General features: G+C 41.6%; 1 protein-coding gene across 4 annotated transcripts in view; it reads left to right on the top strand.

Annotated features, from left to right (window-relative positions):
- ARHGEF18 (Rho/Rac guanine nucleotide exchange factor 18) overlaps positions 1 to 25,589 on the top strand; it is a 50,724-nt gene that overhangs the window by 4,273 nt on the left and 20,862 nt on the right. For 2 of the 4 annotated variants that reach the window (XM_077841759.1, XM_077841757.1), the window contains exons 2-11: positions 3,139 to 3,206; positions 5,157 to 5,220; positions 15,575 to 15,719; positions 16,766 to 16,878; positions 17,068 to 17,208; positions 18,532 to 18,782; positions 19,581 to 19,706; positions 21,128 to 21,245; positions 21,689 to 21,937; positions 25,003 to 25,079. In XM_077841759.1, coding sequence (XP_077697885.1) covers positions 15,652 to 15,719; positions 16,766 to 16,878; positions 17,068 to 17,208; positions 18,532 to 18,782; positions 19,581 to 19,706; positions 21,128 to 21,245; positions 21,689 to 21,937; positions 25,003 to 25,079 — 1,143 coding nt within the window. In that variant the 5' untranslated portion in view covers positions 3,139 to 3,206; positions 5,157 to 5,220; positions 15,575 to 15,651. Of the gene's footprint in view, positions 1 to 3,138; positions 3,207 to 5,156; positions 5,221 to 15,333; positions 15,720 to 16,765; positions 16,879 to 17,067; positions 17,209 to 18,531; positions 18,783 to 19,580; positions 19,707 to 21,127; positions 21,246 to 21,688; positions 21,938 to 25,002; positions 25,080 to 25,589 lie in introns of those variants that run through there. The other 2 variants (XM_077841758.1, XM_077841755.1) reach the window with 2 other exon arrangements.

The following is a 25,589-nucleotide window of genomic DNA, read 5'->3' as shown; positions in this document are numbered from 1 at the left end:
GTCTATATCCGAAGTGAGCTGTAGCTCACGAAAGCTTATGCTCAAATAAATTGGTTCGTCTCTAAGGTGCCACAAGTCCTCCTTTCCTTTTTATAAAACGCATATGTACTGACGACCTTATACCTGTGACCTTTTCTCAGTGGAATGCCTCAACTTCAGTTTAAACCTGTCCAGCGCTGTAACAGTGGCATAATGTCCTTATTTCTTAATTTCTGTTTTTTAAATGGAATTGTATTTAGCCGGTGAAAGGTGCTAGACTGACAGCATTAGGCACGGATTCTTCACACAGCAGGTATATCACAGGCGTGATTGGCTGGGGCAGGGTTGGGGAGAAAGTTATCCAGTGTGCCCCCGTCTTGCCCCAGGGGTAAGAAGGGAGTTCAGTCTCCAGGGCCCATTCAATCAGGCACAATGTCATTAAATACTTTCAGAGTAGCAGCTGATGCAGTGAGCTGTAGCTCACGAAAGCTTATGCTCAAATAAATTTGTTAGTCTCTAAGGTGCCACAAGTCCTCCTTTTCTTTTTATTGAATATTTTGTTTCTAATTCCTGTTTTATGGTGGTTTCATTCTACAGTTTACTGGTTTGTTTCATGGGTGCGTTTGCCATTAGGCTCCTAATTATGTCCATTCAGAAATCCATAACAAATATTGAGAGCTCTTTTGGCATCTTCCTGAATCTGCTGATTTTGTTTCCCATTTTTCTTTTAGAGCTCCTTCATTTTGTGGGGTGCTTGTGCTATGTTAGTGGGTTCATCAGTTTATACCCCACGTAGAATGGCTAATACAGAATTCTTTCTTTGGTTTAAAGTTCGGATTGAAAGCACTTTTAATACTGAAATTGGATGATGCTAAATGTAATTCATTTTTCACATTATTTCTAGTTTTAGTTGCCAGAATTAAGCTTTTTGCAGAGATATTTTCTATTGAAAAGTCTGTATGTGTGACGTGCACTTTCAGCATTTATTCTACTCTTACACCCCTCACATGTGGAAAAAGCATGTACATATGTACCTTTTCATTTCCAGTTGTCATCCCATCTCCTAACGGGCCTGAGTCTCTGACTGTTGGTAATTTAGTTAGAGAGACAAGGAGGGTGAAGTAATATCTTTTATTGGACCAACTTCTGTTGGTGAAATAGACAAATTTCAAGCAGCAGAGAGCTCTTAGGGATATTACATTTTCCTCCTTGTCTCTCTAATAACCTGGAACCAACATGACTGCTAACATTAACTTATTTAGATATTTGGCTTGGGTAAGGGTTTATCTGTTACTTGTATTCTCTATTGGGTAAGGGTTTGTCTGTTACTTGTATTCTCTTCTCAGACATTTATTGTAATTGTGGAAAATACTGCTGTGTAAATGAGCATGTAGCTATCTTATACCAGCAGTACTTAAAACAGTCCACCCTAGGTGCTGCTGACTGGCACCATAACAGGGGTTATATTTCTGCATGGATGAATATTGCTTGAACAGTTTTCCCCCAGTGCATTAGGCACAAACAGTCTTTTCTCAAGCAGTTACAGTGCAAGTCTTCCTGTTCTAGCTGTCCTCTTAAGCATGTTTTGTGTACATTGCAAGGGCAAAAAAATCAGGTTTCCCTCAATATTTGAGTTTCTGGTGTCCTGCTTCTATTGTCTCCAGGTAAGAAAAACATCTTAATTTACACAGGGCCAGGGGATCTACTGGAGAATGTGTGAGTGGTGTCATCCAGTTGGACCCCACCCCCTGGAGTTATAATTATTTTGGTGGGAAAAGGGCATTGAATTTAATCTTGGTTGGAAAGGTCTTGTGTGTTACTCGGGATGCTCTAGTGACATGATGTGGAAGCAATTGCCTTATGCCGTAGAAAAGTGGTGGCATCTGAATCATTGACACTACTTTGAGGGTCTTCTGGTTGCCTATTTCAGTTAATTTAATCAGTTCCTATTCACCATCCACATGTAAAAAGACACTGTGTACATTGTACATGAAGAATTACCTCGTCTCTGAATTTGTTTGGTATATTGCCTGAATTAGGTAATTTGATTCAGTTTGCCTTGGAATAACAGTTCAGAATCTGAAGAATGTGGTGCTCGGACAGAGGTGGAAATGAACCAGAAGAATATCTGTGAATAATGAGCTCTTTACAGAAAGCAGTGAGAGCTTTTAACAAATATCATCCTTATGGGAACTAACAGAATTAATGATATCTGTTAATCGCAAGATTTTCTGACCGTTATATTTTTGTTTGGGAGTTTGTTTCTCTGCTTTGTAAATGGACATGTAATGCTCATTTTTCATTTCATTAATGTTTGTGAGAATGATTTGAAATATGAAGATTATGTATACTTTTCATTTTGGTAAGGTGGGGAATCTGAGGTGAGATTAATGAAGAAACCAGCAACCAGTTTTCTTGCTTGAAGTTTAGTTAAAAGGGGGTAGCAAAGGAGTAGACTTGATTAACCAAGAAATGGTTTATACATCATGCGCATGCACGTTCATGCACCCAACAAAAAGAATAAACTTGCAATATGCAAGGTAAAAAAATGTTGTAGAAAAAGGGAACAATTAACTGCACTTTAGTAGGAGACTGAAATATTGTGATAGTCATATTGCCATTAGGAGACCATGCAAATGAAAAATATTGTTCTATGCCACTAGGTTACAATATGAATCTGCTATATCCATTCTACTGTACTAGGGTTGGAACAAGCAGCATATTTATGTGGTACTGTTCCTGCCTTAGGCTGCCATCTGGGGATGCCCCAAAGGTACTGTGGTATCAGGGGGTAGCTGTGTTAGTTTGTATCCACAAAAACGAAGAGTCTGGTGGCACCTTAAAGACTAACAGATTTAGATTCTTATCTGAAGAAGTGGTGGTTTATCCACAAAAGCTTATGCCCTAATAAATCTGTTAGTCTTTAAGGTGCCAGAGGTACTCTGGTAATGGTGTTCTTTCAGACCCAGTACATCTCTTACCTTCATTCTTACAAGTTTGAGCATTTTGGTATAAAACCAAGAGTTGAAATTGCACAATAAGTATTCCCAATGGAATACCTGGAGTCCTTTCCTGATCCTTTCAAATCTGAGAAATCAGTTATTTCTCTCTGTTGAAATGGGAGGGGTAAGAATAACTTAAATATTTTGTACATTTCAGACTGTGCAGTGAATGTCCACAAGAACTGCAAGACCTTACTGGCTGAATGCAGCAGTACCAGACCCAAGGTTGGTTTTACAACTTCTCCTCCCTTATAAGATAGGATTAATATCACCTATATTCTCTATTGAATTCAGTGGAGTTACTCCGATTTACACCAGCTAAGAATCTGACCCTTTATCTTCAAATCCTTGAATAGTTACTAACTGGTCCAGCTAGCATCCCTTGATGGTTTATGTATGTGTGGGGAAACTGAGGCAGGCTGATTTACCTAAAGCTATATAACAAGTCAGTGTTAGATTCACTCTCAGGAATTCCTGGCTCTTGAGCCCATTATTTGTTCCTGAAACGTTCTTGCTCTCTTTAAAAGCAAATGATACATATTCTTAATTTTTGGTACCCCCATTTTTTAATGCCACTACATGGATAAAAGGTAACACAGCATTGTTGGTCCATGTTTGAGGAGGCTTGCATGAGAGGAGGGAGGTTGATCAGAACAGTTACATGCTAATTATAATCTGAGCACTGTAGAAATAGTGGTTTCAAGTTCTAAACTGTAAAATCTTCTTCTGAATCTTTGCAAGCCATGGCTCAGTGCCTTGACTTCTAGCCAAGCAGTTTGTTTCTTTCTTACCTTTATCAAAATATGCTCATAGGATTCCATATAAGGTTAGTGTGGTCATAATCAACTATGTATTTGTAAAAAATATTTAGTCCATTCATGTGTTTTTAAAACATGGTATTTGAATATCATTTCCTCCTTCAGGTTTCAGAGTAGCAGCCGTGTTAGTCTGCAAAAAGAAAAGGAGTACTTGTGGCACCTTAGAGACTAACCAATTTATTTGAGCATAAGCTTTCGTGAGCTACAGCTCACTTCATCGGATGCATCTGATGAAGTGAGCTGTAGCTCACGAAAGCTTATGCTCAAATAAATTTGTTAGTCTCTAAGGTGCCACAATTACTCCTTTTCTGTTTCCTCCTTCACTTACCTATTGAGACTTACATTCCAAATGTTGGGGTTTTTTTCCACATGCAACTGTTGACTTCAGAGACCTAAGGCAGAGCAGGGAGTAATATGGGGAAGAACAGAGAGTACAGAACAGCCCAAGCCTTGGCAGTCAAGGGATGAAGGAATCAATTTTCAGCCCAGTCCTGAGGGCAGAATTATTGTTTGTTTTCTACTTTGAACTTTCACAGCATCCTGGTTTTTTTAACATGCAAACACTGTTATGCCTATCTTCTGTGCAATAGAAATGTTCCATTTGCAGATACAACTTTCTACAAAATCTAATACATAACCAGGCTCCCACAAGTCACTCTTAGGATAAGAGAAAAGAGAGAGAAGTAGGCTGAAATAGAAACAGAAGACAAAATAAATAATGAAATGCAATGAGACCCCCATAATAATTACCTGCTACAGAAATATATTATTTATTTTTCCTGCATATTGGCATCTTGGCTCTTAACAGATTGACCTTTGGACATTGCCCTATCATACGAATGAGGACTTGTCTGTGTGAGAAAGTTGCGCTGGTGTAACTAAAGCTCTGATTTAAATTGCTTTAACTAAACCTGAACAAAGCCCTGTGCAGACACTCTACTTTTGGTTTAAATCAGTTTAAGCCCATTAGGAGTTGGTTTAAAATAAACCAAAATAAGCTACTCTTAACCTGAAATAAGTGTCCACACGGGGTTTCGTGGTTTTAATAAAGCTATTTAAATCGTACCTTTAAACTGTGCAGCTTTCTGATGTAGGCAAGGCTTAGTCTTGCTTATACTCTGCAAAGCATTCTTAGCATTTATTTCTAATTTTTAAGTCTAGATACATTGCTTTGTTTTAGAATGTGAGAAAAATTAAAACCTTTTTCTATAGAAGTTTTTGGTTTCCTAGTTTAAGTGTAAGGATCCACCTGTTATGTGTAATTCATGATACTGAAAATATGGTTCACTGTGAAATGATGCTCTCATCTTTGTAGTTAAGGACACCCTTTAAGAAATTTTTATTTTTTCTCCTATAGCAGAAGGATTTGCAACACAGACCTCCTGGATTCCCACAAAGTTCACCCCAGTGCTTTTACCCAGGTTTGTACTAAAGAATGATTTCTGTGCTCAAAGCTTGTCTGTTGAGTTTTATACTTTTTTCTTTAATATGTTTTAGAAACAATATACAGTGTATTATTGAAGTTTAGAAAAGGTCTCTCTTAATAAGATGACTTCATTTTTCCCCATTGGGAATGAGCTAGAAGCGCTTAGAAGTCTCCTGTGTGTTTTTATCCGTTTATATTTTTATTCTATTTTATACCTTCTTGCTGTGTAACTTCAAAATATCGCAGTGAAGAAAGGTCAATAAACTAGTTTCTCATTGATTGCCTATTTTCTGTCTTCTGAAAAGACTAGAACTGTGAACTGGAACCTTCACTGTACATCAGATTTTCATAATTGTCTATTAAAAATTTGCCTGCAGCTGGTGCTAGCTAGCAGTCTCTGAGACAAGCAGGCATTAGCGGTCTGAAAGATATATCTTTGTCATAAATTTGGAAAAAGGATTGGGGAAAAAATATTTGAAAAGAGCAGTTATTTTGAAGCATAAGCTCTGAAATAGCTTTTTGCTATTGCCATGGAAAATACATACTTGCTTTCAAGCACCATTATCCAATAGATAAATCATTCATTCCCCTCTCCCCCTGCCCATGGCTGTGGTGCTGAAGCTGTGCTGAAGCCTTTTGCATCCCTCCAAATGGGCATTTTCACCATCACAGAATTTTCTCTCATCAAACAGTCTGTAAGATTCTGCACCTTTGCTCTGAGTTGTTTCTAGAATTTGGATACTGGTGTTTATTTTGAGGTACAGCTATTCTTTTCAATCAGTGATTACATAAAATGCTAACAGGGTGTTCTCCATTGAGTGGGTTAGACTCAGTTCTCTGTTACACTGGTGTAAGTGTATTAGAACTGTTCTGTGTTTATGCCCATGTGAGCGAGATCACAGTCCAGCCCTGTGTGCGCGTAAATACAATTTTAGGTGGTAGCAATTGACAGGTGTGTGTTAAGGGGAGAAACAGACTCCTCAGGTTGTAAGATGACTGGGTTGATCAAAACAAGGGCAAAATTAGTCTCTGCCTGGATGTGTTGGTCTCTGTTCAGTTGTGTTACTCACTGAGACACATTGTAGATGGGGATGTCTGTTATCTGGAGTACCAGTGTATGTATGTTAGGTGGTGGCTGACTTGCATGTCAAGGGTTTTTTTTAAAAAAAGCTTTTACTGTGGAGACAGCACAGGGGGACTAATTGTTAGAATAAGATCGGTGGCTGTTTTTGTTGCCAAGAATGGCTTTGTCTCCTTATGGGAAGGTTTAGAGCAGGGGTTGGCAACCTGTAGCACGCGTGCCAAAGACAGCATGCGAGCTGATTTTTACTGGCATGCTGCTGCCTGCTGGGTCCCAGCCGCAGGCCCCACTCAGCCCGCTGCTGAACCCAGGCCGGCAGCGGGCTGAGCGGGACCGGGGCCAGGACCCCGGCAGGCAGCAGTGTGCCATTAAAAATCCTGCCCACCCTGGCCTGCTCTTCTCTGCCCCACCCCGTGGGGGCAAGGTGAAGAAGCTTGGTTCGCGGCTGCTGCTGCAGGGCAAGCAAGCTCCCCCCTCCCCCGCCTCTTCCCCTGGTTCCTGCCCCTCCTCTTCTCCCTCCCTGCTGCTGATCAGCCGATGGCCCTTGCGAGGGAGGGGGAGAAGCCGAGCTGCAGCGCACTTGCTGCTTCGGGGAGGTGGTGGAGAAGAGGTGGGGACGGGGCTTTCGGGAAGGGGGGTGGAATCAGGGCATTCTGGGAGCACCCCCACAATCCTAGCCCATGCTCCCAACCCTCTGCCCTGACCCCTGCACCCCCCATGACCCCAGCCCTGACTCCAGCACCCCCCACACATGCCCCCAGTCCTCTGCCCTGACTCCTGCACCCCCCATGCCCTGACTCTTGCACCCCCCCACATTCCCACCCCCACCCTGAGCACCAAATGGGAGCTCCTACACACACACCCCCACATTCCCACCTGCACCCCTTGCACCAAGTGGGAGCTGCCCAGGTAAGCACTTCACACCCAAACCTCCTGCCCCAGTGCTGAGCCCCCTCCCTCATTCTAGCTCTTGGCCAGGCCCTACACCCCAATCCCCAGCCTACTCCTTCACCCCCAGCCCTGTGCTCAGTGTTCTCTCACCCTCAGCTCAGTGCAGAGAGAGAGGAAGAGAATGGGCAAGAACCAGGGAGAAGGCAGGTACCCACTCTATGAGGGCAGGGCCGGGATCCCAGACCAGTAGCGGGCTGAGCCGCTCAGCCCACTGCCGGTCTGGGGTCCCGGCCACTGACCCCGCTCAGCCCGCTGCCGGTCTGGGGTTCTGGCTGCCAGTCCGTTGCCAGCCGGGGTCCCGGCCGCAGGCCCCACTCAGCCTGCTGCCGGCCTGGGTAAATGGAACCCCAGGCTGGCAGCGGGCTGAGCTGGCCAGTGGCATAAGATCAGCATTTTAATTTAATTTTAAATGAAGCTGCTTAAACATTTTGAAAACCTTGTTTACTTTACATAGACAATAGTTTAGTTATATAATATATAAACTTATAGAGAGAGACCTTCTAAAAAATGTTAAAATGTATTACTGACACGTGAAACCTTAAATTAAAGTGAATAAATGAAGACTTGGCACACCACTTCTGAAAGGTTGCCGACCCCTGATTTAGAGACTAAAATAGGAAAGATGAAAGAATAATGAAAATGGAAAAAGTTAATCCTAGATCTTGTCCTTGGAACATCTCTGTGGTATACAGTCTGGTCTGGTGTGATGGGCTAACAGCAATCAATGATGACTCAGAAGTGTGCAGACAGTGCTAATTGAACTCAGAAAATGACTTTTTCTTTAGTACAGACTCTGCTAGGTACATTGAAAAATGGGAATATAGTCAAAGTAGAAGGGTAAGAAGTTGAAAAGAACAGCTAATGCCATGGGCAGAACATGTCTTTACTCATAGTATACGCTGTATTAAAACAGTAAGTTACATCTGTCTGGGAATTGTTTTAAGTGAAAGTAATTTCAAGAATAGGTCCTAAGATGCAAGGAAACCGCATTGGAGGCCCCAAGGTCGGTTTGGCCTTATTGGCATTTAGGGATATTTTGTGTGTGCTCTGCTTGGTTTTGGCAGTGAAAAGATAAAAGCTGTTGGATTTGCTTATAAATACATATTGAAGGACTTTTTGGAATGTGGATGGCAGCTCTGAAAGACTATATCAGCCTCTTTAGTGCTGTCGCTTTCCTTAAAGGCACTACATCAGCCACCTATGCTCTATTTGCTGTACATTTGCAGTCTGAAATTCTCAAGGAATTTGGCATATACGTGAAAATATTACACACTTGGTGAACAAATTTGTTGCTAGCCTGATGGTTCAGCGGGCTACCGAAAACCAATTTTTTGCAACCTTCCTTTACCAAATTCTAGTTCTATCTAGTGTGGCATTGGCTTAATGTCTGAAATATTGTATGTTTATGAGATGATGGGTATACTTCACTTTCAGGGGATGGTTTGTTAGCGCTCTTCCTTCTCCAACTTTAATAAAAGGACCAAAGCTATTGCATCAATAGAAGAAGAAATCACTTTTAAGCCAGGAAAGTCTGAAGAGTCATTTTCTCAGTATAGTTCTGGAGTTGCTGTAGAAGACAGCAGGTTGCTGTGAATTGGACCATTCCTGGCTGGTGAAAGCAAGCAGGGAAATACTGAGCCTGTTGTTGGTTGCGGTTGTCATCATTTCCCTGCTGGAGACAGGATGCTACCTATCCTCAAGGAAGCTATGATGAGTCCTCTGCTCAAGAAGCTACCCATTGACACTGACCTTGCTAACAATTGACCAGTATCCATCCAATCGTCCTTTTCTGGCAAAGTCACTGAGTTTGTGTCAGGAAGCTCTGGCTTCTGACTGGGCTATGGAAATCAGTCAGGTTTCAGACTTAGGAATGAGACAAATAGGTTCCATTGGTAGAGGATTTCCTCTTGTCGATGGATGATTCTTTTAGGTCTGTTAGCTGCCTTTGCTACAACTCACCACTAGGTTTTACGGATACATCTGCACTTCCTAGCAGGGGGGACAGAGTTACTTACTCTACTCCTTTCTTCATGAAAGGGTGCTTTTGGGCGGTTTCTTTTTTTGCCCTGAGGCAGGGCACTGTAGGGGTCTGTTTTATTATTCCTTCTGTACATGGGCGGGGGTGAATAGAGGCTACATTGTTTTCAGTATACTGATGATCCTTGGATCTGTCTCTCTTGTATGTCAGACTTGGCAGGTACAGTGGAATGAGTGATTTGGTATCCGAGAGTGGGATGTTGCTGAAGTAATGTTGGTAGGATGTGGGAACCAACCAGGAACATTAAAGAAGATGACTTTGTCCATCCAGTGGAGGGAGGGACCTGTATTAGAGGTTAGCAAGTTAAGGTTTTATAAAAGAGGGAGTCCCTGGTTGCTTAGGTAGCAGCTGAGGCCCAGGGCACTCAGTCATGTGCACCTTCCTATGTCAGATATGGACCTTGCCTGGGTTATCCACACCTTAGTCTCATGTCACAGTGATGATGGGAGGCATTCTATGTGAGGCTGTACCTGGGGACTGCAAGGAAGCTGAAGTTAATGCAGAGCACTAAGGACTGCTGTTAAGGGGATATGTAACTTCTGTAATTTGCACTAGCTGACTTTTATCTGCCAGGTGGTGTTCAAGTTGTTGCGTTTGTATATAGTAAACAGCCTTAAGCAGTTTAGGACTTGGCTACCTAGATTGGGCTGCATCACTTCCCCACAGAGACCTCCCTACCAACATTACAAAAAGAAGGATTCTAGGTGGACTCCTCCTGAAGGTCGAGACAGCAGACTGGACTTCTACATAGAGTGCTTCCGCTGACGTGCACGGGCTGAAATTGTGGAAAAGCAGCATCACTTGCCCCACAACCTCAGCCGTGCAGAACGCAATGCCATTCCACAGCCTCAGAAACAACTCTGACATCATAATCAAAAAGGCTGACAAAGGAGGTGCTGTTGTCATCATGAATAGGTCGGAATATGAACAAGAGGCTGCTCGGCAGCTCTCCAACACCACTTTCTACAAGCCATTACCCTCTGATCCCACTGAGAGTTACCAAAAGAAACTACAGCATTTGCTCAAGAAACTCCCTGAAAAAGCACAAGATCAAATCCGCACAGACACACCCCTGGAACCCCGACCTGGGGTATTCTGTCTACTACCCAAGATCCATAAACCTGGAAATCCTGGGCGCCCCATCATCTCAGGCATTGGCACCCTGACAGCAGGATTGTCTGGCTATGTAGACTCCCTCCTCAGGCCCTACGCTACCAGCACTCCCAGCTACCTTCGAGACACCACTGACTTCCTGAGGAAACTACAGTCCATCGGTGATCTTCCTGATAACACCATCCTGGCCACTATGGATGCAGAAGCCCTCTACACCAACATTCCACACAAAGATGGACTACAAGCCGTCAAGAACACTCTCTCCGATAATGTCATGGCAAACCTGGTGGCTGAACTTTGTGACTTTGTCCTCACCCATAACTATTTCACATTTGGGAACAATGTATATCTTCAAATCAACGGCACTGCTATGGGGACCCGCATGGCCCCACAGTACGCCAACATTTTTATGGCTGACTTAGAACAACGCTTCCTCAGCTCTCGTCCCCTAACGCCCCTACTCTACTTGCGCTACATTGATGACATCTTCATCATCTGGACCCATGGAAAAGAAGCCCTTGAGGAATTCCACCGTGATTTCAACAATTTCCATCCCACCATCAACCTCAGCCTGGTCCAGTCCACACAAGAGATCCACTTCCTGGACACTACAGTGCTAATAAACGATGGTCACATAAACACCACCTTATACCGGAAACCTACTGACCGCTATTCCTACCTACATGCCTCCAGCTTTCACCCTGACCACACCACACAATCCACCGTCTACAGCCAAGCTCTATGATACAACTGCATTTGCTCCAACCCCTCAGACAGAGACAAACACCTACAAGATCTCTATCAAGCATTCTTACAACTACAATACCCACCTGCAGAAGTGAAGAAACAGATTGATAGAGCTAGAAGAGTTCCCAGAAGTCACCTACTACAGGACAGGCCTAACAAAGAAAATAACAGAACGCCACTAGCCGTCACCTTCAGCCCCCAACTAAAACCCCTCCAACGCATTATTAAGGATCTACAACCTATCCTGAAGGATGACCCAACACTCTCACAAATCTTGGGAGACAGGCCAGTCCTTGCCTACAGACAGCCCCCCAACCTGAAGCAAATACTCACCAGCAACCACATACCACACAACAGAACCACTAACCCAGGAACCTATCCTTGCAACAAAACCCGTTGCCAACTGTGCCCACATATCTATTCAGGGGACACCATCATAGGGCCTAATAACATCAGCCACACTATCAGAGGCTCGTTCACCTGCACATCCACCAATATGATATATGCCATCATGTGCCAGCAATCCCACTCTGTCATGTACATTGGTCAAAGTGGACAGTCTCTACGTAAAAGAATAAATGGACACAAATCAGATGTCAAGAATTATAACATTCATAAACCAGTCGGAGAACACTTCAATCTCTCTGGTCACACGATTACAGACATGAAAGTTGTGATATTACAACAAAAAAACTTCAAAACCAGACTCCAGCGAGAGACTGTTGAATTGGAATTCATTTGCAAATTGGATACAATTAACTTAGGCTTGAATAGAGACTGGGAGTGGCTAAGTCATTATGTAAGGTAACCTATTTCCGATTGTTTTTTCCTTCCCCCCCTCCCCAGACGTTCTTGTTAAACCCTGGATTTGTGCTGGAAATGGCCCACCTTGATTATCATACACATTGTAAGGAGAGTGATCACTTTAGATAAGCTATTACCAGCAGGAGAGTGGGGTGGGGGGAGAGAAAACCTTTTGTAGTGGTAAACACCCATTTTTTCATGCTTTGTGTGTATATAATAAGATCTTCTAAACTTTCCACAGTATGCATCCGATGAAGTGAGCTGTAGCTCACGAAAGCTTATGCTCAAATAAATTGGTTAGTCTCTAAGGTGCCACAAGTACTCCTTTTCTTTTTGTGAATACAGACTAACACGGCTGTTACTCTGAAACCTGACTACTGTGTTTGTGATCAGGCACTCAAGCTAGCACCTCTATTCCATTTTCAGAAAATAAGGGGTAGAGGCAGTGTTATGGGCAGGATGTCTGACTTTGGAACTCACTCCCTGCTTTGTTGGTCTGCTGGAGTCTAGATTTGTTAGTCTGCCAGGGTTAGCGCAAAGCCCTTGGCTGCCCCAGGCTTTTGATAAGGAATAGTTGTCACTTGATGGTCAAATAAACATGGATGTTCTGTTGTATTTTGGGAGGTGAATACTGTGAATCTGTATGGTCTTGGCTCAGTGGCTTATTTCTGAATTTTATTCTTATTTAAAGGGACACAGTCAAGTTGAAATATATTGTAGTCTGTTAACAAAGGTTAACAGCAATTTCAGAACCTATACCTGCGAGTGTTTGTGCTTTTACCATCACGCTTGTTAAACTTTAAAATGATTTTCTGTCCCCGGTTGTTGTGTGAATGACCCATGCAAACTGTGGGGCTGACCGACTTCATATATGGAGCAGGGACAACACAGTCAAAGTGACTATAGACAAAATGCTTCCTATATGCAGTGTAAACAAATTGAGAAAAATAATTGTTATTGTTTTTCAGTGGTAGTGATCTTAGGGACTACATATAAAAATAGCAGGTGAAAAAACTCCTTACAAAAGTGTGGGTTTTGGTATTTTTTATATTGACAGCCCCTTTAGTTCTGGTACACTATCTGGAGCCGTGGCTGCGTATTTGTTAAAATATATATAGTCTTTGCAATGCTAGCTTCTTTCTTTTTTTGCAATCCTTTGAGTTGATGGCCCTTTCTGAAATTTTGTTTAAACAAGATTTTTTGTAGGCTTTAAATTGATGCTATTGAATATTTACTTTAATTGGTAAGGTGAACTGTATTTAAACTGAACTTGCTCCTTTCTCCCCACACTTTTGCATTACTTTCTCTATATATGTGGGCCCCTTGTTTTGACAGATGAAAATCCAATGGCTCAATACTACAAACTCAACATATCTTTGAAACCTAGAATTATTCGAGTGAGATTCTAGTTACATAGTAAAATGATGAGATGCAAAGGCTCATAATATTAATGCATGCACAGATGACATTCTTTACTAAGGAGGTATTGTGCTAGTGTGTTGAATCTGGGCAATATCACTATGAGTAGGGATCTAATTACACAAACCTTTTTGTGTAGAAATCGTACAGAGATGGGGATTGGTTGCAGTGATATATTTTAATGCACCCTTCAGAACAGTGGTTCTGAACCAAGGGTCCTGGGGCTGGGGGGCCGTGAGCAGGTTTCAGGGGGGTCCACCAGCCATGGCGGGTATTAGACTCGCTAGGTCCCAAAGCAGAAAGCCAACGCCCTGCCACACAGGACTGCAGCCCCGGGACCCCAAGCCCCACCACCCAGGGCCAGAGCCGAAGCCTGAGCAGCTTAGCTTCTCAGTGCCCACTGTGGCGTGGGTCCCTGTGCAGTGGTCCTGCTTGCTACCTTCCAATGCCGGTGATTGTGGCACAGCTGGGCCGTGAAGTTTTTATAGCACGTTGGGGGAGGGCCTCACAAAGCAAAAGGTTGAGAACCCTACTTCAGAAGCTTGTTCAAAGGTTCTCGCCACTCCCCCTGCCCCCAGAATAGAAACCTTACCTTCTAAAGTGCGCAGCATTAAAGACACTGTTACTTAATGGAAGGTCACCACTGTCTTAAAATAAGACTTTTGAGAAGATGCAATTCACCTGGAACCTGAATTTCAAACGCACTTGAAACTCTCAGAAGGGAAACTCATTTTGGGGGCTCTCTTGAGTGATTGTTGACATGAGCTTATCAAGGCTTAGTTGCAAATTTGTTACTTAAGTGAACAGAAGATCAGTTTGCAGTTGCCATATCGCTGCTTGCAGATGTATGGGTCTCCATCAGTGACATTCAGGACTGCTGAAAATCGGATAAGAACTTCAAACACTGAGTCTCTAGACATAGAAAAATTCTTTAATTCTCGCTTTTTGTTGTGATCACAGCAATAAAATATTGTGTTCATGATAACAATAAAATGATCTTCCCACAAACTTTAATCAGGCTTTTGATACAAACCAGCTGGCTTTGTAGGCCAACATTTTGCAATAAATGGAACATTTTCTCATGAAAGGCTGGATCCTGCCGCCTCATGTACTTAGTCCACTGAAGCCCGTGGAACTCTTCCTGTGATCAAGGGTTTGTAGGATTGGGTCCTAATATTGAAATTAATTTTGTATTTCAAGACTTGTAGCCTCTTCCTCTAAAGAGGCATTCAGTAGCCATTGGCCCTCCTCGCATGGAAGTTAATAAAACAATACACAAGGGGAAATCTCTGGCATTTGTATATTCAGTGGAATAGCAAGTAGAATATGATACATCTGCTGCTTAGTTGAACACTGATTTATGTAGCCTGGAGTAATAAAGGCTATAATTTCATTGCAGTGTTTTGATAGCTTCATGATTCAAAAGACTGATTTATACATGTCACCGGAACTGCAACATAGAATTAAAGCCCCATTCTATGCACATATTAGTGATTATACTTAATAATCCCTGGTTTTTAAAAACTTTATCCATATATCAGTCCTTGGCATCATCTTGCTCCCCATTTGCTGGAATTTGTGTTGCTCCCTTCCTCCCTTGAGTTCCCTTCTTGAGCTTTCCACCTCTCCTCCTCTGGCTTTTCTTTCTGGGAGCACTGTTTTTTTGTGATCTCAGATTTTTCTTGTTTGACATGAAATGTTCTATGCCCTTGTACAATGGGGTGTGAATAATTGTGTGTAGATTATAGTGCTTTACTAAAGAAGATACTTTGCAATTTCCACACTAAATGGACCCAGCAGGGACCAATTTCCTGCACTTCAGACCTGCTGATTTAGCCAATACAGTACGTTAAGTGGCAGCTTTACATTTCTAGAAGGATCACAAGATAGTATAAAAACAGTGCATCTGTGGGGCCACTTTACTGTGCTAAATCTTAGGGCAGCCAGTTGTGAGCATGGGGAATACAAATTCAAAAAGCAGTGGCAGAAACAACACAATGCCAGCTCCTCCTGAGCTGTCTTTTTGTAGCTCGTTTTCAAGAAAATGGAATGAGAATGTCTTTTTGGACAATGAGCTCCTGACATCCAAGATCTTGTCTGCTCTCCAGCCACGTTCAGAGAGGAGCGGTTTGAGAGCAGGCAATTTGCAGTGTGCTCCTCACTTTTTGAGCACCAATTCAGTTTTTGCTTCTGTAGCAGCCTCTCTGAAGGAGCAGCCCCAAAGTGCTCTCCTGGGATCGGATGGCACCCCAGTTCTGCCTCGGAATCTCGGTATGACTATCACCCAAAGAAGAAATTCACAGTCTTCATTGAATACTGCTGGTTCTGTTAATAAATTTGGGTAAGTAGACAGCTTCTCTTATAAGCTACTTTGTTTTTCCTACAGTTACGGAACTAAATCCCTTTCAAATTAAGGACATGCACTTACTGCAAGCTGTAGAGAGTATTAGATGAAGCCTTAGTGCTGAATTGCATTGAGAAATGCTCTCCAAATAGACAGCTGTTTGTTTCTTTGTGAGGATGCAAAATCTCTGTAGTTCCTTTCTGCTACAGATAAAATACCATGGATTATGGTGAAATTTGGATTGTGGCATTTGAGTACCCTTGCCCAAGCTTTATTGTCCATCTAAGTCCTTTACCTCTAGGTCTCTGGAATCCTAGGAATAGTTTCTTAGCCTGGTTTCAGCGTAACAGCCGTGTTAGTCTGTATTCGCAAAAGAAAAGGAGTACTTGTGGCATCTTAGAGACTAACCAATTTATTTGAGCATAAGCTTTTGTGAGCTACAGCTCACTTCATTGGATGCAAGCTTACGCTCAAATAAATTGGTTAGTCTCTAAGGTGCCACAAGTACTCCTTTTCTTTCTTTTCTTTCTTAGCCTGAATTTCTTGGGCCAAGTAGGGTAGTTGACAATGCTGTTTAAATTGAAATAGTCCCTTATTTTAATCAAGGGATATTTCAAATCTGTGTATCACATTTTTGTTTGCCACAATTATGTGTCTCATCTTATTGATGGAGCTTTTAATTTTGACCCTACATAGGGAATATCGTGCCCTGTCCAGTTCATCAACAGAAAATTAGGTGCCTTTTAAGGTGTAGTACCGGAAGTTGTACAAGAGTTGATTGATCAAGAGAAGAGAATAAGAGACTTTTAATTTAAACTGGAAATTTATCCACCGAGTTTCAATGTTTATTACCAAATTGAATTTGACTATTTCATGTCAAAAAGCAAGGATAGCCTGTGTTTGTTATAACTAATTAGCTCCATAATAAAGGAAGAGTGCAAATTAAAATGGTTTGTTATAGATAATTTAGTTATGCTTTTCTCTCAAAAAATTAATATTCTATGTTAAAATAACACAGTTGTATAATTTTTTTGCCTATTTAGACCAATCACAGGAGAAATGGATGAAGGGGATTCGGGATTTATAAAATTTAAGCAGACATCAGATGATGTTGTCTCACTTGCACCTTCAACAGCAGAATCCATCTTTCTGGAAGGTATGGAACTTCTCTGTCTTTTGAGGATTTCCTGCTGGTTTGTTTTCTTTTCTCTTTTTTAAACAAATTGAGTCTCAGAGAGACTATATTGAAATGTTTTATGTTCATAAAAGTTATTGGAGGATATGTCCAAGTTATAATGTTATTTAAGGCATAATGTTAGTTAAATGGAATGTGCTTTTGGTCTAGATGCATACTTTTCCTCTCTGAGAAATGAGATAGAAACAGATGCTCATGAGTTTGAGGCTGAATCTTGGAGTCTCACAGTGGAACAGCCTTATGCAAAGGAGCAAAAGAGAGAAGTTATGAAAAGGCAAGATGTCATTTATGGTAAGAACAATTTATTTCTGTCATTTACATAGTGCTTCTATTTTAAAATGTCTCCTATTGCTATTTTGAGTAGTATAATAGGATTCAGTGATTTCACTGCCTCCCTGTTTTCTTTTGTGCTTAGAAGACAGGATTGTGTGAAGATTTCCCCTCTTCTACCCCTGGACATGCTGTGTACTTGGGTTCTGATTTGTTATATTGTCAAACAACTTGTGGTTTTCAGATTGCTAATGTAAGCTGTAAATTCCACCTATAAAACAAGACAATATCCTTAGCCACCGTCTCGATGTTCTTAAGGATCCCCTGGTTCCTTTTGAAAGAGTAGGCTTGTCAGCCCTGTTGTCCTGGCCAAATTGCAACCTATAATGCTAAAACTCCCTCTAGGGTTTTAATTGGATTATAAGGAGTCTTCATTTCTCCTTCTAGAAACCCTTTCAGGAAGTGTTTCCGGTTCAGAATGCTAGCTCGATTCCAGCCCAGAGAGGAATGAAATTATTTTTTTATCCTGAAGTTCTTTACCAATTGCGTGAATAGGGATTATTATTGCTGTCGACATTGGTTACTGTTTCTGCGCTGCATACTTCAAAATGTTTACAGCTGCTTTGTAATGTAGACTGCAGAGTTTTAGTCAGACTAGAGAATTTAGCTGTCAGATTTGCACCCTCCTCAGAGTTGTGTTGCATACCCAGCTTTGAACTGATCTGAGGAAAGTCTTTAGCACTGCCATGCTGGTATATTGCTGCTATAGTCCTTGGCACGTATTGGTGATATTATTTTATTACTGTCTGGGAGAAATCCAAAAGCATCATAAATGAGTTTTCCATAGGCACAGGCTGGCTTTCGTAGCTGTGCGAGTATCTCATGTCCCATGTTTCTGTACTAATGAGATGTTTAGATTTCAGTAATTCAGGGTCTCCTAGGCTTTGACTTGAATCATAATAAAAGCTGTCAGTTTTCACCTGACTTCAGTAAAAGTAAGGATTTTTGATGGATACTGAAAAATTTAACTGAAAGCACTCCCTCCGAGGAATGCACAAACTTCACAGCATCCAACACACAACAGTATAAGATCACCTGTCAGTTTATCTTGCCAATAAGAAGTGGTGGGTGTGTTTTATAAATTTAGAATGTAAAATGTAGAAAGTAAAATAACTGAGCTATCGATGCCCATCATTATTTCAGTGGTGCATTTGCTAGCAACATGCATCAGCACTGTGATAAGAGGCTTGCTGTGGCTGCTGACTTTCACAGCCTGCTCTGCTAGGTGCTTGGCCAGCCGCTGCCTAACATTTCTAAATGACCGCTAACGTGTTTTCTCTCCAGAGCTCATGCAAACTGAAATGCATCATGTCCGAACATTGAAAATCATGCTGAAGGTGTACTCCAAAGCTCTGAGAGAGGAGCTGCAGTTCACGAACACTGGCATCAACAAAATCTTTCCTTGTGTGGATGAATTGTTGGAGCTGCATGGGCAATTCCTGTTTCAATTAAAGGAGCGACGGAAGGCATCCTTGGAGGAAGGCAGTGACCGGAATTACATTATCCAGAACATTGGAGACCTCTTGGTACAACAGGTGTGAACTAAGCTCTAATAACATTAGTTGATGCTATATTTAACTTCTAAGAACTTAACTGTAATATTAAAGTAGGTTGAGTAAAGTTTGAATGTAGTGGGCCCTTGACAAAACACTGGGTTTAAAGTGCTCCTTCCAATACCACATTTGTCTTTGGCTTCTGGAAATGCAGCTGGTCCCTAATTGTGTGAAATGTTGAATATTTCCTTTGTGTATTTATGCACAACATGGCATGCTACTGGGAGGGGCGTGGTCCTGCTTCTTGTCCACTCCAGAATTAAAGCAGCACACCACTGAAGTCCTTCAAAGTAGAGTCCTCACATGCCCCCTGAACACAGCTTTCCTGCATCAATTGCTGACCCTCTTGGGTTATAAAGACCCTTGCTGTAACTGGCTTTCCCTTTTTTCTGCTACTCTATACACTCTCCTTGACTTGGAATGATGCAATAGAAACTCTCTTACATCACCACCAATTTGCTGTCCCTCCCACCCTTTCCAGCTCCAAAAAAGCTCTGAGTTTGAGTCCCAGAAGCTCTTACTCACATTTGTTGTTGTCTTTCTGCCAGGAGTAAATGAATATTTGGGTACATCACAGTGTCTGATAAAGTGGAGTGGCTCAATCTCTCCTATATCTGGTGCAGGAGAAGAAGCTGGAGTAGCAAAGAAATTTGACCCTAAAAGCTAATCAGCACAAAGCCTAATTAAACCCAAGAGTGTTATAGTAGCCAAGCTTTCTGGGAGTAACTGGCTGCATTTTAAACTGGCTAATTTAATGTCCTTCCTCATCTTTCCAATTAGTTTTCAGGTGAAAGTGGAGAGAGAATGAAAGAAAAATATGGTATGTTCTGTTGTGGTCACAGTGAAGCTGTCAGTCACTATAAGGACCTGCTGCAGAGCAACAAGAAGTTCCAAAACTTAATAAAGGTAAAAAACCCAGCCAGTGACCCAGTCTGCCCCATTTCCAAAAAGCAAAATATCTCTGATTTCTTGGGTTTGGTTTTGAATCAAACTTAAAGCTGAAAGGAGTGTTAGATAGTTACTTGGCTGGTTCTGTCTGTCTCTCTGTGTTACAGATGCCACATGAGCAGTTTGCATGTAACAAAGCCCACCAAGAGAACTGCAGCTCTAGAACAGTCTGGTGGATAGAGCACTGGACTGGGTCTCAGGAGACCTAGGTTTTAGTCCTGTCTCTGCCACTGGCTTGCTATGTGACCTTAAGCAAGTTGCTTTACCTCTCTATGCCTCAGTTTCCTCATCTGTAAAATGGGGATAATCATTCTTTGAGATCTACCATAAAAAGCGCTGTATAAGAACTAGGTACTATTGTCATAGTTTTGCCCACTATGACATCTCTCCAGAATCAAGAGACTGGCTCCAGGGCATGTGTCAGTCTCTTGTGCACTGGAATGTGCAGTCTAACATAGGTAGAACAAAATAAGCTGCTATACGTTTAAATGTAGCCAATTTGTAAGGAGTTAACCTGAATCTTAGATGAACGTCACATGGTCCAGATGGATGGAATTTTCTAAATCCTACAGCTCAATAATTCTGAGTACTTCCCAGTATTGTTCTAAATTATAGATCCTCTTAGGTGGTGTCTTTTAAAAGGGACAGTTCATTACTGTCAAGAATTGAAATGAGTTTAAAAGTGCAGTGCATTCTGTTTTCTGAGAAGAGAGTATCCATGAATCTGTAATCCATTCTGCTGCCAGGATCCCAGAGTACCTGGAATCGGACTGACTGTTGGGGTTCTGATGCTTTCATTCATAAGTGGATCTGTATTTATTAGCATAATTCCAGAAACCCTGGTAAAGGAGACACCTACACACCATTCAGTAGCAAGTGTAATTCAGTTCAATTATACTGTTGAACCTGATTAGAAGATATTTATAAATATGTTTTAAAAGTAGGCATAATATATGTATTAAAAAAAAAAAAGAAAATCCACTGTTAAGTGGGAAATCCAACAATTTGAAGTTGGATTTTGCTCTGCTTTGGTCCAGGTCTGTGTTGCACTAGCTGGAAATAACATTTAAAAATATTTTTCCTGTGATGCAAGTCAAAATAACAACTTTTGGTTTGCTGGGTGCAAGAGTTTGTGGTTGACACTAATGGGGCTGTGGTGCAAGAATAGCCGCTGGGTTGTGTAGTCAGTGGAGATCTTGTTGCACTAAAAAGAAATGTCAAGAGGTAAGGAATGTGTAATTGGGGACGGGTAGGACACGGAGGGCTATCTCAAATGCAGATTGTATCACAACATGGAGTTTATGCCACGTAGAGTTGTCTAACCACATGCTCTGTTTTTGTTGTTGTGGTTTTTTCTTGTTTGTTTTTTTGCTCCCTAGAAAATAGGAAACTCTTCTATTGTGAGAAGACTTGGTGTCCAGGAGTGTATCCTCCTAGTCACTCAACGCATTACGAAGTACCCAGTGCTGGTGGAGCGTATTCTTCAGAATACAGAAGGTATATGAGGTGCCCTGTAATACCTGCCCACCCTGCCCTGGCTGTCTTCCTTTGCACCACCCTCCTTCTAAACGTGGAGCGTTGTCTGGGACTCCCATTAGGCTCTGCCGCTTCACTCCATTATCCATTGAAGGGTTGTTACTGAGCCACAAAAATCACAAAAGGCTCAGGGGCAGCATTAGATTTAACTCTAAAGACAAGAAATCTTGGTGTTTTAGCCTCTCAGTTTGATCAGAATTTGATGCTTTGGTTTTTTTCGGACTTTATGCTACAAAGAAACACTTTGAGCTGCTAAGCACAGAGCCTGTCACATTAGGAGGTGATTGGGATTTGTTTAGAGGGGGCATTTTGTGTCCTGGAAATCTAAATAACTTTCATTTTATGAATTATTCCCTTAATTTCTGCAGCAAAGTCAGACTAACCAACACTCTGCCTCTTTATAGCTGGCACTAAGGATTATGAAGATCTGTCCCAGGCACTCAGTTTAATTAAGGACATGATCACTCATGTAGATGCCAAGGTAAATGAGTGTGAGAAGAGGCAGCGTCTTAGAGAGATTATGTACAAAATGGAGCTGAAATCATCAGGGAAATTCAAGAATGGGCTGCTTTTCCGGAAGAATGACATGGGGCAGCGGCAGCTTCTGCTGGATGGGACGCTGTGCTGGAAAGCTGCATCAGGGAGGCTCAAAGGTAAATAAAAGGGCTGAAAAGGGGGAAAAACACAACTGGAAAACAAGATTTCCATTTGTTTATTACTGATCAATTGAGTATAAAGTCAGATGAGTATAAAGATAACCTGCTAGTTTCATAGGGTACTGGAAGAAATAGCACTTGTTCTATTCCTGACTTGTCAAATAAGCAACTCTATAATGGTACACGATAAATTCCTTATGCAGTTTGATGCTTATAATCTGTCCGATCCTCTGCCCAATTCAAATGGGAGGTCTTTAAATAGATGACAAGGTGTTGAGTCAAACCTTCTTAGACTCCTGTGGAAAAAATTATTTGTGCGAGCTCCAGTTCACACTTGGAAAAATTGTCATGTCAACCTCATGACATCTTCCTTTCACAAACTGACTGACTGGTCAGAAAATCAATACGGCTTCCGTAAGCTCATTGGCTCATCTAATGTTGCCAGAGGTATCTGGTGCCTGTGGATTTCACACAGTTCACACAGATTTTGCTGCTGGGACAGAGGCATGTTCCCTCATGAGCAGATTGGGTTTATATGTTAACCTGTGCCTCAGGAGAACTTTTCATCTTCAAATCTCTTTGCAGATATTTTAATGTGTTCCTTTTGTGTTCCTGCAAAAAGTGCATTCTGTCAGGCTGTGTGTGTGACCATTGCAAATTTAAAGGAATAGTGTACATGCCATTGCAACGCTGACGGTAGGAAAGGCCTGTTGAACAGTGTTTAGAGTAGTTGTGAACAGTTACCAAGTGTTTCCACTTTTCCCACTTCTCTGAAAACTTTTGCTGCTTTAAATCTAGGCTTTTCTTTGGGATAGAGGTCCATAATCACAGTGCGTTAGAAATAACTACAAGGAGCTGCAGATAGGTGCCTAATCTACATCTGATCTTCTGATATAGACTGTGTCTATCACTAGAGCAATAAGTATGATCAGCCCCCCCCTATGTATTTGATGTTGCCAACGAATTTGCTTTGGAATCCAACTGGTTGCAGAATCGGCTCCAGAATCTAAACTTTCCTTATATACAAAGCTTGTTGTGGTAGAAATGACCCTTAAAAACATGACCTGAGTGTAAGCAATGCAGTAACAATGGCTCTGTGGGGTGATCTACTCCATTCCTCTCAATAGGCTTTAAATCTCAACCCCAACTAATTACAGTTAAATGTCAATATTCTTAACTATTTCACTGCTGATCACTTCAATAGAAATCTGCTGATCTCATCCCAGGATCCCAAACTGCCTAACATGCCTTCTTAGGGACAAAAGCCCCAACTAGACAGCCTCTGACATGACCCATGACAGTTAAGTGGTTTTGATTTTAGTCCTAAGTAGATCATAGGATCTGGTACAAGAAGTGAATATAGTTGAACTGCTTGATAATAGTGACCATAATGTAAATAAATTTAATATCCTTGTAGGGGGAAAAATGCCAAAGAAACCCACCATGGCAGCATTTAATTTAAAAACGGGGAACTACACATATATGAGGTTAAACAGAAATTAAATTAAACAGGGACAGTAATAAGGACAAACTGCATGGAGGCTACTTAAAAACCCCATAATAGAGGCTCAAACTAAACATCTTACCCACCCATCCCCTGCCCCAGTCAAAAAGTAATAGAACAAAAAAATGCCACCATGGCTAAACAGCAGAGTAAAAGAGGCAGTGAGAGGCAAAAAGGCATCCTTTTAAAATTGAAAGTCAGATCCTAGTGAGGACAATAGAAAGGAGCATAAACTCTGGCAAGTTGAGTATAAAAGTGCAATAAGGTAGGCCAAGAAAGAATTTGAAGAGTATCTAAGGACACACAAACTATAAGCAAAATTTTTTCAAAGTACATCAGAAGCAGAATGACTGGCAGGCTGTGGGGCCACTGGACGATGGAGATGCTAAAGGAGCACTCAAGGAAGACAATGTTGCTGCAGAGAAGCTAAATGCATCCTTTGCATTGTACCAGTGCAGAGGGTATAGGAAAATCCCCACACCTGAGCATTCTTTTTAGGTGACAGATCTGAGGAACTGTCCCAGCTTGAGGTGTCAGTAGAGGAAGTTTTGGAACTAATTGCTCAATTCAACAGTAGTAAGTCACCAGGACCAGATGGTATTCACCCAAGAGTTTTGAAGAAACTCAAATATGAAACTACTGCAGAACTACTAACTGTGGTATTTAACCTATTGGTTAAATCAGCCTCTGTATCAGATGACAGGTGGATAGCTAATGTGACACCAATTTTTAACCAAGGCTCCAGAGGCAATCCTGGCAATAACAAGCCAGTAAGTCTGATTTCAGTACCAAGCAAATTGGTTGAAACTGTAGTAAAGAACAGAATTATCAGGCACATAGATGAACAGGGAGGAAGTATTTCTTTGCACAATGCGCAGTCAACATGTGGAACTCATTGGTAGGTGATGTTGTGAAGGCCAAAAGTATAACTGGATTCAAAAAAGAATTAGATAAATTCATGGCGGATTAGTCAAGATGGTCAGAGACACAACCCATGCTCTTGATATCCCTGACCCTCCAACTGCCAGAAGCTAGGACTGGACGACAGTATCACTTGATAATTGCGCTGTTCTGTTCATTCCTGCTGAAGCATCTGGCACTGGCAACTATCAGAGACAGGATACTGGGCTAGATGGACTGTTGGTCTGAGCCAGTAGGCCGTTCTTATAAGGCCATTCAATACAGGCCAATATAAAATCAATAATACAAGGGCTGCTTTACTGCCTATATTCATTTTCATACTCATTTTAGTAAAAGCATCCATTTGTTGTTTATTTAAAATGAAGCTACAGAAAATGAGTCCTTGCCACATAATTGAGGTCTACCTTGATACAGAGTACACAGGGCCTTGATTATAATCCATCCAGGTAGGCTGCATCACAAAGTGGCTCATCACAATGTAGAATGGTACTGAAAGGCTTTTGGTACCAAAACATTCTCTGTAAATCATCTGCACTGTTTGACATTTACACTGTAGTGTTAGCTCAAGTGGTTTCTTGTTTGCATCAAGTCTTTTGGCTTTAAAACCATTTCATTTTTCTCCTGTTGCCTTGAATAGATATTCTGGCTGTCCTGTTAACTGACGTACTTTTGCTGTTGCAAGAAAAGGACCAAAAATATACTTTTGCATCTGTGGTATGTATCTTTCTGCTTCATTAAAATATTCACTCATACTATTCATGAATGTTGGTAGCAGTATTCATATTAAATGTGTATATTATGGTAGTGATCAAGCTCCCCAACTGAGATCAAGGCCTCATTATGCTGAGGGGCTGCACAAACATGCCTGACTGGCCTATGGAATTCAGACTCATATGCCAGCTGATATGGAGACTCCGTCTGTCACCACTGGAAGTGCATGCGTCATTGTACATAATAGAAACGTAAGAGTCATGAGAGTGGAGTTTGTTCTAAACTAAACTAATGCCCCCTCGTGAGCTGCAGAGGCACCCACATAGAAGAATCAAAAAGAGAAAATATCTAACAGAAAAATATGATTAGAAAACAAACCAGGTATCTTAGGGTCACGTAAGCTAAACCTGGTTCAGCCCCAGAACTTTTCTCTTAGTACGGAACTCCTAACCCAAGCAAACTCTCTAACTTCCTGTGGCATTGAGCACTGTTCTGTGTTCTTTTCACTGCTCC

Source organism: Eretmochelys imbricata, chromosome 25 (genome assembly GCF_965152235.1).
Source record: "Eretmochelys imbricata isolate rEreImb1 chromosome 25, rEreImb1.hap1, whole genome shotgun sequence".
Classification (NCBI taxonomy): domain Eukaryota; kingdom Metazoa; phylum Chordata; order Testudines; family Cheloniidae; genus Eretmochelys; species Eretmochelys imbricata.
Note: the sequence above shows the minus strand (reverse complement) of the source record. Positions and strands in the feature narration are given on the sequence as shown.